This window comes from Eubalaena glacialis, chromosome 4, assembly GCF_028564815.1.
Source record: "Eubalaena glacialis isolate mEubGla1 chromosome 4, mEubGla1.1.hap2.+ XY, whole genome shotgun sequence".
Taxonomy (NCBI): Eukaryota; Metazoa; Chordata; class Mammalia; order Artiodactyla; family Balaenidae; genus Eubalaena; species Eubalaena glacialis.
The window spans coordinates 43,371,269-43,384,303 of record NC_083719.1 but is presented as its reverse complement, the minus strand read 5'-3'; the positions used below and the strand labels follow the sequence as shown (position 1 = coordinate 43,384,303).

The window sequence follows — 13,035 nt, the reverse complement described above, 5'->3', positions numbered from 1 at the left end:
ATTATAAAAAGGGCTGAAGCTTGCATAGGTTGTTTTTTTTTTAAATCCAGCTCCATCTGCCATATAATTTGTATATTTCTTTACAAATTTAGACATTAAATTCTGATCATATTAAGTTTCACAGTTTTCACAGTTTCTTCTTTTTTTGTGTCTTTAGTGATATTTTAATGAAGATTGAGGAACTGCCTTGATACAGAATACCATTTTGTATCAGAAAAATTCAGTCCATTTTTATATTTTCTGTTATTGTTCCTTTTCAGGAGAACTTCTAGATCCATGTGGTCATATCCACCCTGAATCTTCAGTTGTACAACTTGGTTCTAATTTCACAGCAGTTTGTGTGCTAAAGGAAAAATGTATGGATTATTTTCATGTGAATGCTAATTACATTTTCTGGAAAACAAACCATGTTATTGTTCCTTTTGAACAATATACTGTCATAAACAGAACAGCATCTAGTGTCACGTTTACAGATATATCTTTATTAAATATTCAACTCACGTGCAACATTCGTACATTTGGACAGATTGATCAGAATGTTTATGGAATCAGAATAATTTCAGGCCGTAAGTGTTTTACTTTTTTCTTATTTCAGACTTTGTCATTACTGTTGAATTACAACTTTAATGTCTGTTGTCTGTTGGTCTTTATGAAATGCAGAAACTGTCAGCTCAGTGAGTTTTGGACATTTTTTTTTTTAATGAGCTTAGAAGTAGAACTGCATTTGCATTACAAATATACAAAAAACCTAAAGAGTAACACAAGTTTTATATTTTTCCTGAAAGCCAAGTATCTGTCAGTTTTCTGGAAAATTATTTTGACATTAGACACCCCCAAAAAATGTTGAATTGAAATCTGTGACTGTATTCATAGTAAGTTTCAATTTCCCTTAGTTGCTGAGAAAATGCAGTGTAAAGCAACTACCTGAAGAAGGTGAATAAATACTGGAGAGAGTCCTTCTTCCGTGTTGAGGCAAATAAGTAAACTTAGTATGATCCAAGAATGGATTACCAAATTTGTGGATCACCTAAAACTGTAATTTTGGCATTTGCTTTTCCTCCAGCAGAGTTTGGGAAAGCAATAGGGAGAGATATATAAATGAATCATTTTTGCTTCTATTTAATTGCCTCTTCCTAACATTCAAATATTATTTTAAAATACATTTAATGGATAAGTCAGTTGATAATGCTATCCAGCTATAAATGAAAGTTGATTTTGTGTAGAAAATTAATTTGAAACATACCTATTAATGATAATTATGATAGAAAATGTATGTTACTATCTAAAAGATTTGAATTTAAATAGAAAAGAAATTAATTTTTTAGTCACCAGTCTTTCATTATGTCCTTTTTTCTTGGGTTTGTTTTTTTCTATCTAATGTAGGTTGTTTTAAATGTCTAGAGTAGTATATAAATTGCATGTTATTTGTGAATATTAAGCTTTTTGAAAATTGCTAATTTCTCCCTTTTAGTGCCTCCAGAAAAACCTAAAAATTTGAGTTGCATTGTGAACGAAGGAAAGAAAATGATGTGTCAGTGGGATCCTGGAAGGGAAACGCACCTGGAAACAAACTACACTTTAAAATCTGAATGGCAAGTTATTTTAAATTTGTTATGCGTTGAATTTATTAAGTTAGCCTTTGGTGCTAGAATTTTTATTTTGTCAAGTAGTAATACTAAATGCAAAGTTTTAAACATTTTATTTAACTTTTTATTTTAGAACATCTGAAACATGAAAGTAGAAAGAATTGTATAAGAAATCCTCATGTGCTCATCGTCCAGCTTCAATAATGATCCGCTCATGACCAGTCGTATTTTATATATACCCCGCCCCAGATCGTTCTAAAGAGAATCTAGACATCATATCGTCATATCCATAAATATTTTAGTACATCTATCTAAAAGATAAGGACACTTTTTAAAAAAACATGACGACATACCCAAATGAAATTGAAAATACTTTCATATTGTCACATTTTTAATCAGTGTTCAGATTTGCCCGGTTGTCTCATAGATATATGTATGTATTTTTACATTTGTTCAAGATGTAAATAATCACCATATATTGCCAATTCATATGGCTTGTCTCTCTTAGCCATAGTTTCCACCTCTCTCTCTCTTCTTTCTCTTTGCAATTCAGTTGTTAAAATAATGGTTACACATTATTTAATACATTCCTCTGTCCCTTTATTTCCTAAAACTTGCCATTAGATCTAGACTCTTAATCAGATTTGGGTTTAATTTCTTTTTCTTTTTTTTTTCCAAAAATAATTCATAGGAGTGATGTGTACTTCCATTAGGAACAACCACGTAATGTTTGTTTTTCTTATGCTAAATTTAAGCAATGGTTTCGGGTATTATAAAATTCCCCATTAGTTTTTTTTCAAACATAAAGAAAAGTTGAAAGAATTTTACAGTGAATGTTTATACATACTCATTACCTAGATTCTACAATTAACATTTTACTATATTTGCTTTATCACATACCTGTTTATCTGTGCATCCTTGTCTCCATCTACCAATCTCTTTTTTAATGCACTTCAAAGTGAGTTACAGACATTTATATACTTCCCCCTTAATCACTTCAGCATTTACACCATTAATTAGATTAATTAACTAGATGTTTACAAAAACAGGAACGTTTTTGTTTTTAGATAAAATTTATGTATCAGTATCTCTTGGGACTTCCCTGGCAGTCCAGCGGTTAGACTCCGCGCTTCCACTGCAGGGGGCGCAGGTTCGATCCCTGGTCGGGGAACTAAGATCCTGCAAGCTGCAAGGTGTGGCCAAAAAAGAAAAGAGAAAAAAAGAAAATTTATTTTTCTCTCAAGATATACTTACATATCTTAAGTTTATTATTCAGTGAGTTTTGACTAGTGCATATACATCTGTGTAACTTAAACCCCTATCAAGATATAGAACATTACTATTACACCCTCATGCCCCTTCCCAGTCAATCCCAACCACCACCCTATTTCACCACATTCCACAAGGCGACTACTTGTCTCATTTCTTCCCTATAGACTTTTGCCTGTTCCAGAATGTCATATAAATGGAATCATAAAGTATGTGCTCTTTTTGTGAAAGGATTAATGACGCAGCAGAATGGTTTTGGAATTTAACCATGTTGTTTCCCATTAGTTTTTCACTTAAAGGTTTGGGCATTCATCAGTGATCATTATTTATATATGAGGTACAAAATAATGGTATTCTATCCTTTTCTTCTTTTTTTTTTTCACCCGAAATACTTAAAGAAAGCTTTTCTCCATCAACTATTGGTTACCCTGAGGTACAGTTCATATAAGAGAAGCAAAATGGTGTTAATATTTTCCCTTATTAACCAGTTTTATAAGTTGGTTCTGTACCATCCTCCAAAGGTAGATGTAAGGGGTTTTTCTCCTCATTATGGATTCATATTTAAACATATTTGATGTGTTTTAATCCATTACAGTTATTATTCTTCTTAAACTTAAATCGTCCCGTCTTTGGTTAGTGGGAACTTTTCAAATTGGCTCATCCTTTCGACACAGCTTCATTAGTCTTTGATAGCTTCCTGATTTCTGAAGTGACATGATGTTCCAGGTTCATCTTAATATCAACCATTTCCTAAGTAGTCATGGTTCCAGTTAGTGTGAAGTACTATTTAGAGACTACAGTCTGGGTGTTGGGAATCTCATTGCTACTGGGTTGTTGTTTCTAGGCTTTTTCAGTGGAAAGAGCTAAGAATGTTTTTAAGATAAAATACATCATGAACTCATACTGGTGTTTCCAATTTAAAATCCAGACTATAGGTTTTTACTTAATTCATCTATCTAACATCTACATCGCCTTTCTTCTATGCTGAAAACCTTAGTTCCCAGCAACACCAACATAATTATTCATTTGCTTTATTCCACAGTAAACAAAACAGCTACAGAGTAACAATTCCAATATTAGCACCAACAATGTGATTACTAAAAAGAATTTTAAGATTGTTTTTCTCTCACTAGGGACATAATTAAGTTACTCTTTTAGAGTTACTAGAAATAGTTCCTTTCTGTGTGTTACACCACCAACTCAATACAAGAATTCATGTTTCATTTTGCTTTCGGTTTTTAAGAATTTTCTTCATTGTGTAAAATAATAAATTAACCCACACAAATTTCTAAGACAAGATGTGTTCACAGAGGTCTCTGTTCCCTGTGTCCTTTACCTTATTTCCTCCCTCCCTCTAGAGCAGGGGTCCCCAACCCCCAGGCCACGGACGGGGTCTGTGGCCTATTAGGAGCCGGGCCGCACAGCAGGAGGTGAGCAGCAGGCAAGCGAGCGAAGCTTCATCTGTATTTACAGCTGCTCCCCTTCACTCGCATTACTGCCTGAGCTCCGCCTCCTGTCAGATCAGCGGCAGAATTAGATTCTCATAGGAGCGCAAATCCTACTGTGAACTGCACATGTGAGGGATCGAGGTTGTGAGCTCCTTATGAGACTCTAATGCCTGATGATCTGAGGTGGAGCTGAGGCGGTGATGCTAGTGCTGGGGGGTGGCTCCAAGTACAGATTATCATTAGCAGAGAGGTTTGACTGCACAGAGACCATAATAAATCAGTTGCTTGAAGACTCATATCAAAACCCTGTCAGTGAGTGGCAAGTGAAAATAAGCTCAGGGCTCCAGTTGTGTAATTATTTCATTATAAATGTAATAATAATAGAAATAAAGTGCACAATAAATGTAATGTGCTTGAGTCATCCCGAAACCACCACCCCCCCACCCCCGGTTTGTGGAAAAATTGTTTTCCACGAAACTGGTCCCTGGTGCCAAAAAGGTTGGGGACCGCTGCTCTAGAAGTTACTTGTTTTGGTTTGGTTTTGATTTATCCTTCTATTTTAAAAAATAGCAAGTATATATATATAAATATTCTTAATTGATAATAATTTAAACATATGTGAGTAAATATAGTCACATTACTTGAAATTTTCTATGGTGATAGAAATCAGAAAGTGGTTGCCAGGTTTTGACTGGAAAGGGATTGAAGGAATTTTCTGGGGTGATAGAAATTCTTATCCCTACCCTATCACCTCCTAGCATACTGTGCTTTGAAAAAGCATACTGTGCTTAAAGAAAGACATTGCTGGTACAGTAAAGATTCTGTTTCAGGAAAGGAAAGAAACAGTACTAATATCACAGGAAATGAATAATTTTTAGAGAAAGGTCAATGGGGATAGAGCATAACGTTCTAAGTGTGATATTTTCGGAGTAAAATTTTGAAAATAATTTTGTGTTTTAAGATATAGATCAAACTCAGTTTTAAAGAAAAACAGGTGAACTTTTAACAAATTTTGTTTTTAGTGTTCAACAGTTTATTCTAAACTTATTGGAATTAACTTTTTTATTCTAAGCTATAATAATCTGGGTCTCATCAAACTCTTTTCAAGTAACCTTTTTCACTCTAATTTTTTCAAATCTATTTTTAATGACTGATTCTACCATTTTTGTATTTAGGGCAACAGAGAAGTTTGATGATTGTAAAGCAAAACGTGACACCCGCACCTCATGCACTGTTGATTATTCTCCTGTGTATTTTGTCAACATTGAAGTCTGGGTAGAAGCAGAGAATGCTCTTGGGAAGGTTACCTCAGATCATATCAATTTTGATCCTGTAGATAAAGGTAGTTGTAAACCTAAATTTGAGAATTTATTAGAATATACAGTGGTTTATAGATTAGTTTTAAGTTTAATTAATGTAGAAACAAGCATTTATTTTATTATCTTAGTGACTTTTACAAATTCACTTCATCAACAACATTAAAAATAATTTGGAAGAAGAAAAATATCCAGAATCCAACCACACTCACAGCTGTTTTCACTTTGACTATTATCTTCTGGTATTTGTCCAAACATCAAACATTTTATAGCATTGTAATCATAATATACATGTTCCATTTTTATTCTTTTTTTAAATTTCATATATCATAAATACTTAACTGTCTTTTAATATCTGAACCTGAAAAGATTAACAAACGTAATAAGCTGACAAGGAAAAAAACTAGAGTTTCTTTAGGAGCCTTTCCTTTCCATTATAATAGTATGGCATAGCATTGCTTTTAGAGAAATTATTTCATTTGATGAGAATAAAAGAATACTGTGAAATAAAATATAAAGAGTATATTTGACTTTGTATAAGAAGTTATAATCTATTGGATCTATTTTATTCTTCAGTGAAGCCCAATCCACCACATAATTTATCAGTCAGCAACTCAGAGGAACTGTCTAGTATTTTAAAATTGACATGGATCAACTCAAGTATTAAGAGTTTTATAAGACTGAAATATAACATTCAATATAGGACCAGAGATGCCTCAACTTGGAACCAGGTAAATTGAAAGTTACTGTTTATTCAAATAGTCTTTCTTGCAATCCACTAACCTAAAAATCCCAATCATTGAATGTCTTAAGTTTCTGGTTATGTGAAGTATTTTGCTTGACACCTCTTCTAGATCTGTATCTCAAGCAAGGACCAACAGGAAGACATCCAGATAGAAAATACAGTTTTGCTCAATACAGTAGCTTTTAAGTGAAATATGGAAGTGATGCAGGATGATAGGGAATAGCATTTTTGACAGGAGATGAAAGGACCACAAATAACAGGAAGTAGATTAAGTAGAGGAGTAAAAATGAAGAGATTATGCAGATAAGGTAGAGCAGGAGTTAGCAGGCCAAATTCAGCCTGTCATCTGTTTTTGTAAATAAAGTTTTCTTGGAACACAGCCACACACATTTGTTTACATATTGTCTCTGACAGTTTTTGTGCTACATAGAAGGAGTTGAGTAGTTGCAACAGAGACCATCTGGCCCACAGCCTAAAATGTTTACAGTCTAGCCCTTTATAGAAAGTTTGCCAACCCATGAGGAAGGGATTGTAAGACCAAAAAGGAAAAGGACAGTGTACCCAAAGATGATGCTATCAGCAAAAGAAGTACTTGGAGCTTTTCAAAAGGCTATCATCATAGCATTGAGCTCCCCATACTATTCTTTGTTGTAACTCCATTTATCACTAACAGAATGCTTTTGCTTTGTTTCTCTGGTTGCAATAATGAGCTTAGAAGGGAATTGAGCCCATGACCTTCCTACTGCTGTCCTCCATTCCACTTATCTAAAGGACTCAGAATACAATCAGAAAAAGCAACAAACCAAAATGGATTGATGCTTCATGTTGTACATGAGGATTGTACAGAGAGGATACATACCAGAAGTTCTTCAAAATATTTTTTAATATCATAGAATCTTAATTCATTGGTACAAAAAAGACTCGACACCTATTTGGTATTCAATGTTGAAATCTCGGAGTGGTAGAAAGAACCTGTTATTTATCTGTGTCTTTATTTCCTGAAAACCAAGTTTATCTACAAAGATAGCTTTTGTTTCTCTTAATTGGACTGGATATCTTCCTTTTGCCTATCTAGATCTACACTCTACCCTTCTCCACCCTACTCTTTGTCTTGAGATGCTGACCTGTATGGATTTTATCTGTTGGTTCTCTCTAGTTTCCTAATGAGTTCCTAGCTAATGGGAGGAGGGGTCCTGACAAGAGAGAGGAGAGAGAAGTGAGATCAGCATATTTATTTTCCCTGCTTCCTCCCTGGAGCTTTCCTGTCTCAACCTGAGGTCACTGCTTCTCTCAAGTTAACCCTTTGTGTCCCTGTTCTTCCACGTTCTGGTACCGCCCCTCATCCCTTTGGGTCTAAAGGTGGTAGCACCTAGAAGCCCCAGAGTACTGCCTATACTAAGGTTTCCCGACACTCTGCCCATACTTCCTATAGTAAACCCTCCTTGAATTAAATTCTAATTGGAATTTCCATCTTTTTCCTGCTGAGACCCTGAGTGTTATAAGAGCATAGAAGAAAGAAATAAAGAAAAGAAAGGATGAAAGGATTAGTAATAGATGTTTCTGTATTTCCCAAACCTATTAACTTCCTGATTTTGACTGCTTATTCACTTGCATTTATTCCTCTCCAGAGCTTCAGTCAAATTAGTCTTCTTTCATTAGTTATTAGTCTTATTTCATTAATTAGCTTTTAAAATCTTAGGCAGTTTAGAAGGCCTATAATAAATACCTTTGGGGGTTTTTTTGGTCAATTTGCTTTGTTTTCAGATTCCTCCTGAAGATACAGCATCTACCCGATCTTCATTCACTGTCCAGGACCTTAAACCTTTTACAGAATATGTGTTTAGGATTCGTTGTATGAAGGAAGATGGTAAAGGATTTTGGAGTGACTGGAGTGAAGAAGCGAGTGGGATCACATATGAAGATAGTAAGTAAATAAGTATATGAAGAAAAAAGCATTGGAATTCTGACTATAAATTATGTCTGGTTTTAATAATATAGATCTCATTGCTTCCAATTTTGTGATCATTTTATTCAAACTGATATTTTACACTTTTTAAAGGATATCAAGTATAAAATCTAATATGCATTATTGATAGTACAAATCTTTTTGATACCTAATTAAAGAGAATTATGGAATAGTGTCTTAGATACCATGAGAAAACCATTAACTTAACGGTTTGTAAATCCAGAACATTTTATTAAAGGAGAGTAGTCCAGAAATATCTCTAACTAGAGAATCATATCCTGAATCGTTAAAATGACACTATCTAGCAAAATGTGCTTTAGACCCTCACTATCAAAAAGATATTTGTACTATAGTTTTTATTCATTTTTTTTTTATCAGTACTTAATAAGCCCCTGGAAAAGCATCCTGGCATTTTGGTTGGATTTGATTTATTTTCATTTTCCCTTTTTTTCTCATGATAATACAGTGTATATAGTGTAGAATCCAAAAGGCATAAAAGGATACACAATGTAAAATACAATTCCTTCCCCAAAGCAGCTAATGTTAATAATTTCTTCTGTAGCCATCAAGACATAATCCTATGGCATTTAGTTTTTTTTTTGTTTTTTTGGTTTTTTTCCGGAACATTTTCCTATCATGGTCACCCTCTTTAGGTGTCAGTGGCAGCAGCCATGGCTTTAAAACCTTCCCTACCACCTGTATCCCTTCACTTCCATGGAGCTCTTCCAGAGGTTTCGTGAGAGTTACATGAATTGAGAATGTCAAAGGCAGAAAAGTAAAGTACCCTTCTCCACCAAGAATTTTCTCTCATTTTGATAAATGCCAGGAAAGAAAGTAATCCTACTATTGCTGGTTTGGGAATCCTCGATCAGATCCCTTTGTCTTGGTCAGGAATTCTTAAACTGATATTCTTAGGGCCTTTAAAAGTACTTGGGTCAGTTTGGGGGAGTTCTTGAACTACTTTAAAATGTTGACAAAATATTGTGGTTAGTACTTGTGTGAATTTTCTGGAGCGATGGTACATAACCTTGTCAAATCAAAGAGATATCTGGTGTCCAAAAAATTATGGATTATGCTTTTCTTCAAATTAGTGAAAGAAGCTTCTAGGTCCTCTTTATATTAGGAACCATTTCCAGCCCATAAAATTTCCTTTATAACTTCATGTTCTTTATTCTTTCGGGGCGCTGCACTGTGCTCATGTATATATCTATTTGAACTCCCTGTACCAGCAGCTTTTTCCCCAGCCTTCCTGGTCTGCCTTTCCTCTTTTCTCTGTTTTGTCACCTGTAATTACCTCTTCATGATCAGCACATCACTGCTTAGATTTTATTCAGATCCTTTTTTATTCTGTTGAATACCATATTTTGCAATTATATTTATAAAATTTTTGAATTTTTAAAACCTAATTATCAGCATTTGATGTTGTGTAAAGTGCTTTTTCACATGGTGATTATTACAACAATCCTGTGAATTCATTTTTATAATATCCCATTACATTGACTCATCCCAACATAAGGTAGTAAACTTATACTACATTTAACTCCATTTATTTTGTCTTCTATTCTTAAATGTATGCATTTAGGGGTTTTAAGCATGTATTTAAATATGATTTTTCAGTTTGATTTTTAGCAATAAGAAATAGTGATACATCTTTGGTTATTGCTTAGGATATATTTGTACCTTTAAAATTTTAAGATTACAAAAGAGTTTCAATGTAATCTAAATCATCAAGCTATCTCCCTGACTAAAGGAAGACCCAGGCATATCATGCTGGGATGGGAAAAGGCTGGTATAAAGAAAGAGTTAGAGACACCATATGATTGGAGGGCAAGAATATTAAGAACAAAGTAAGAGAATAACTTCTAGGATTTTATTTTACTGTTATAATAAAAAGTTTATGTCATCTCTTTAGGACCATCCAAGGCACCAAGCTTCTGGTATAAGATAGAGCCATCTCATACTCATGGCTGTAGATCTGTACAACTCATATGGAAGGTAAAAAAAATTGCCTATTTATATTCTTTTATCTCATATAAATATATTTTATGTGGTATTATGAGTGGAGCTTAATTTTTGATATCTATTTGATAACTATTTTTAATAAATAGAAACACAAAGCTTTATATATACTATAAAAAAGTCAGGTTCCTAAACTACAGGTGATACCTCATAGATATTTCAGCATAGTTCCGTGAAAGTTCTATGAGAAGAGGGGCCTTGTTTTTTTTTTTTTTAATAAATTTATTTATTTATTTTTGGCTGCGTTGGGTTTTCGTTGCTGTGCACAGGCTTTTCTCTAGTTGCGGTGAGCGGGGGCTACTCTTTGTTGTGGTGCATGGGCTTTTAATTGCAGTGGCTTCTCTTGTTGCAGAACACAGGCTCCAGGTGCGCGGGCTTCAGTAGTTGTGGCATGTGGGCTCAGTAGTTGTGGCGCATGGGCTTAGTTGCTCCGCGACATGTGGGATCTTTCCCGGACAAGGGCTCAAACCTGTGTCCCCTGCATTGGCAGGCGGATTCTTAACCACTGCGCCACCAGGGAAGTCCTAGCAGCCTTGTTTTGTACCAAACTTTCCTCAGTGCCTCATAGAAAATAATTAATCAATGTTTTGGGTAATCAAAGTGTATGCTGGTAATAGGAAATAAAGTTGTTGTGCACTCCATAAATGTTCATGAGTGGATCATACTAAAATAAGGTAGAAAGAAAAATACTCAAGACATAAAATAATTTAGGCCAACATAGCCACAGTGCAGAATTGTGTAGAGAACGAAAGGCTAACAGAATGGTGCTTTCCCTCATAGTTGACGTCATGCTTTATGAAGTCAGTCTTCGTTCAGTGTATAGTAGTTTTACTTCAGTAGTGAGTTCAAAGTAAGGTTGCCAGTCCCTTCCAATTAAATATTTAGAGATTTGACATAATAGCAGAATTTGTAAACATGAAGGAAAACTGATTAACTTTATTCAAGATTTATGAAATACATTTTTAAAATAAATTATTTTATTACAGACATTGCCTCCTTTTGAAGCCAATGGAAAAATCTTGGATTATGAAGTGACTCTCACAAGATGGAAATCACGTTTACAAAATTACACAGTTAACGACACAAAACTGACAGTAAACCTCACAAATGATCGCTACATAGCAACTCTGACAGCAAGAAATCTGGTTGGCAAATCAGATGCATCTGTTTTAACTATTCCTGCCTGGGACTTTCAAGGTTTGTGTCCCTGAGATGGAGCCTGACTTATGAATGGGAAAGGGTAGTTAGGTATGGGCAGGGCTCCTGTAAAAAAATGTAAGTATTCTAAGACTGTCTCCTCAGTATCAACAGTGATCATATTTTTAGAAGTCGGTCAGCAGCCAAACCTGGTCCATCATTTTGTGGCTCACTTAAACTTTGCAGTAAGCTACTTAATTCATTTAAGCATTTTCTGATTATTTATCTTTTTTAAAATATATTTTTAAGGTTTTAGGAACTTTATATGTATATGACTTAAATATATTGTTTTTCTATAGCTTTATCTGTAGCTTTCAAAGAAGAAAAACATTGTAACTTAGTACACAAAATACTTGAAGAACTTTGGGAAAGGAAGAATTTAAGTTCCAAAATAAATCGACTATTTACTTTACATGTAAATTATAATAAAGTGCTTTTATTCATGTAAATACATGTTAATATTACATGCTACAAAAACGTGATAGCAAGATAGATCACATGGTTATGAAATGAAAGTAAAATATTGGAATATCAAATTTTTAAATGTTCATTTATCATATTAGTATTCAAACTTTGTTTTAAAGCTACTCACCCCATAACGGATCTTAAAGCATTTCCCAAAGATAATGTGCTTTGGGTAGAATGGACTGCTCCAAATGAATTTGTAAACAGATATGTACTTGAGTGGTGTGTGTTATCAGATAAATCGCCCTGTATCCCAGACTGGCAACAAGAAGACGGTACTGTACATCGCACCTATTTAAGAGGTATACCTGGCTACAAACATTTAAGTTGCTGTCCTTTTTCTAGCTCTTTAGACAGATTTTTCTTTTACATATTCTTTTCTGCTTTGTAGGCTTTGTGGTCCATTGAAAAGATATCCAGTTTATCATAGTTACTAGTTACGTCTTGTGTACTAGATTTGTGACTCTCAGCAAGTCACACTTAACCTCTCTAAACTGCAGGGTCTGTTTATGGACTAAGTGGGGTTAATACTATCTTCTTGTAATATTCCACTGTTGTTTTGATCATCAAAGGAATGTTCACAAAACTAAAGTAAGAGAAATACAAGATAATCCAACCTCTGTTGCTAATAGTATCTCTGTACCTGATTCAATTCCCTCATTCTTTAATGAGAAAATATTTTCCCTGAGCATCTAGATGGCTTGTTAACTTCTTATAGCTGTTGAAGAAGCGAAGCAGAACTAGAACTTAGATTTCCTTGTCTTTTAAACTGCAAGTACTAATGAAGGACAGAAAGTAATGTATTATAGAGCTCCAAAATGGGTTGCTTTCATTGTAAGATACTACTTATCAAGTGATACAACAACTTTAAAGAGAAAACAGAGCATTCAGTTTGTATGTGTGTAAAGAAGGATAACCATTAGAATTCAGCTACAAATAATATGATTAATCAGAGAAAACATGTTAACAAAGATATACCATATATCTTTATATATAGCCATAAAGTTAATGAGCTTTATTCATA

General features: G+C 34.1%; 1 protein-coding gene across 4 annotated transcripts in view; it reads left to right on the top strand.

The window, feature by feature from the left end:
* IL6ST (interleukin 6 cytokine family signal transducer) overlaps positions 1 to 13,035 on the top strand; it is a 46,919-nt gene that overhangs the window by 19,623 nt on the left and 14,261 nt on the right. For 3 of the 4 annotated variants that reach the window (XM_061189267.1, XM_061189266.1, XM_061189265.1), the window contains 8 exons: positions 261 to 566; positions 1,472 to 1,592; positions 5,479 to 5,645; positions 6,196 to 6,350; positions 8,129 to 8,288; positions 10,243 to 10,325; positions 11,336 to 11,546; positions 12,131 to 12,313. In XM_061189267.1, coding sequence (XP_061045250.1) covers positions 359 to 566; positions 1,472 to 1,592; positions 5,479 to 5,645; positions 6,196 to 6,350; positions 8,129 to 8,288; positions 10,243 to 10,325; positions 11,336 to 11,546; positions 12,131 to 12,313 — 1,288 coding nt within the window. In that variant the 5' untranslated portion in view covers positions 261 to 358. Of the gene's footprint in view, positions 1 to 260; positions 567 to 1,471; positions 1,593 to 5,478; positions 5,646 to 6,195; positions 6,351 to 8,128; positions 8,289 to 8,708; positions 8,752 to 10,239; positions 10,326 to 11,335; positions 11,547 to 12,130; positions 12,314 to 13,035 lie in introns of those variants that run through there. The other variant, XM_061189268.1, reaches the window with a different exon arrangement.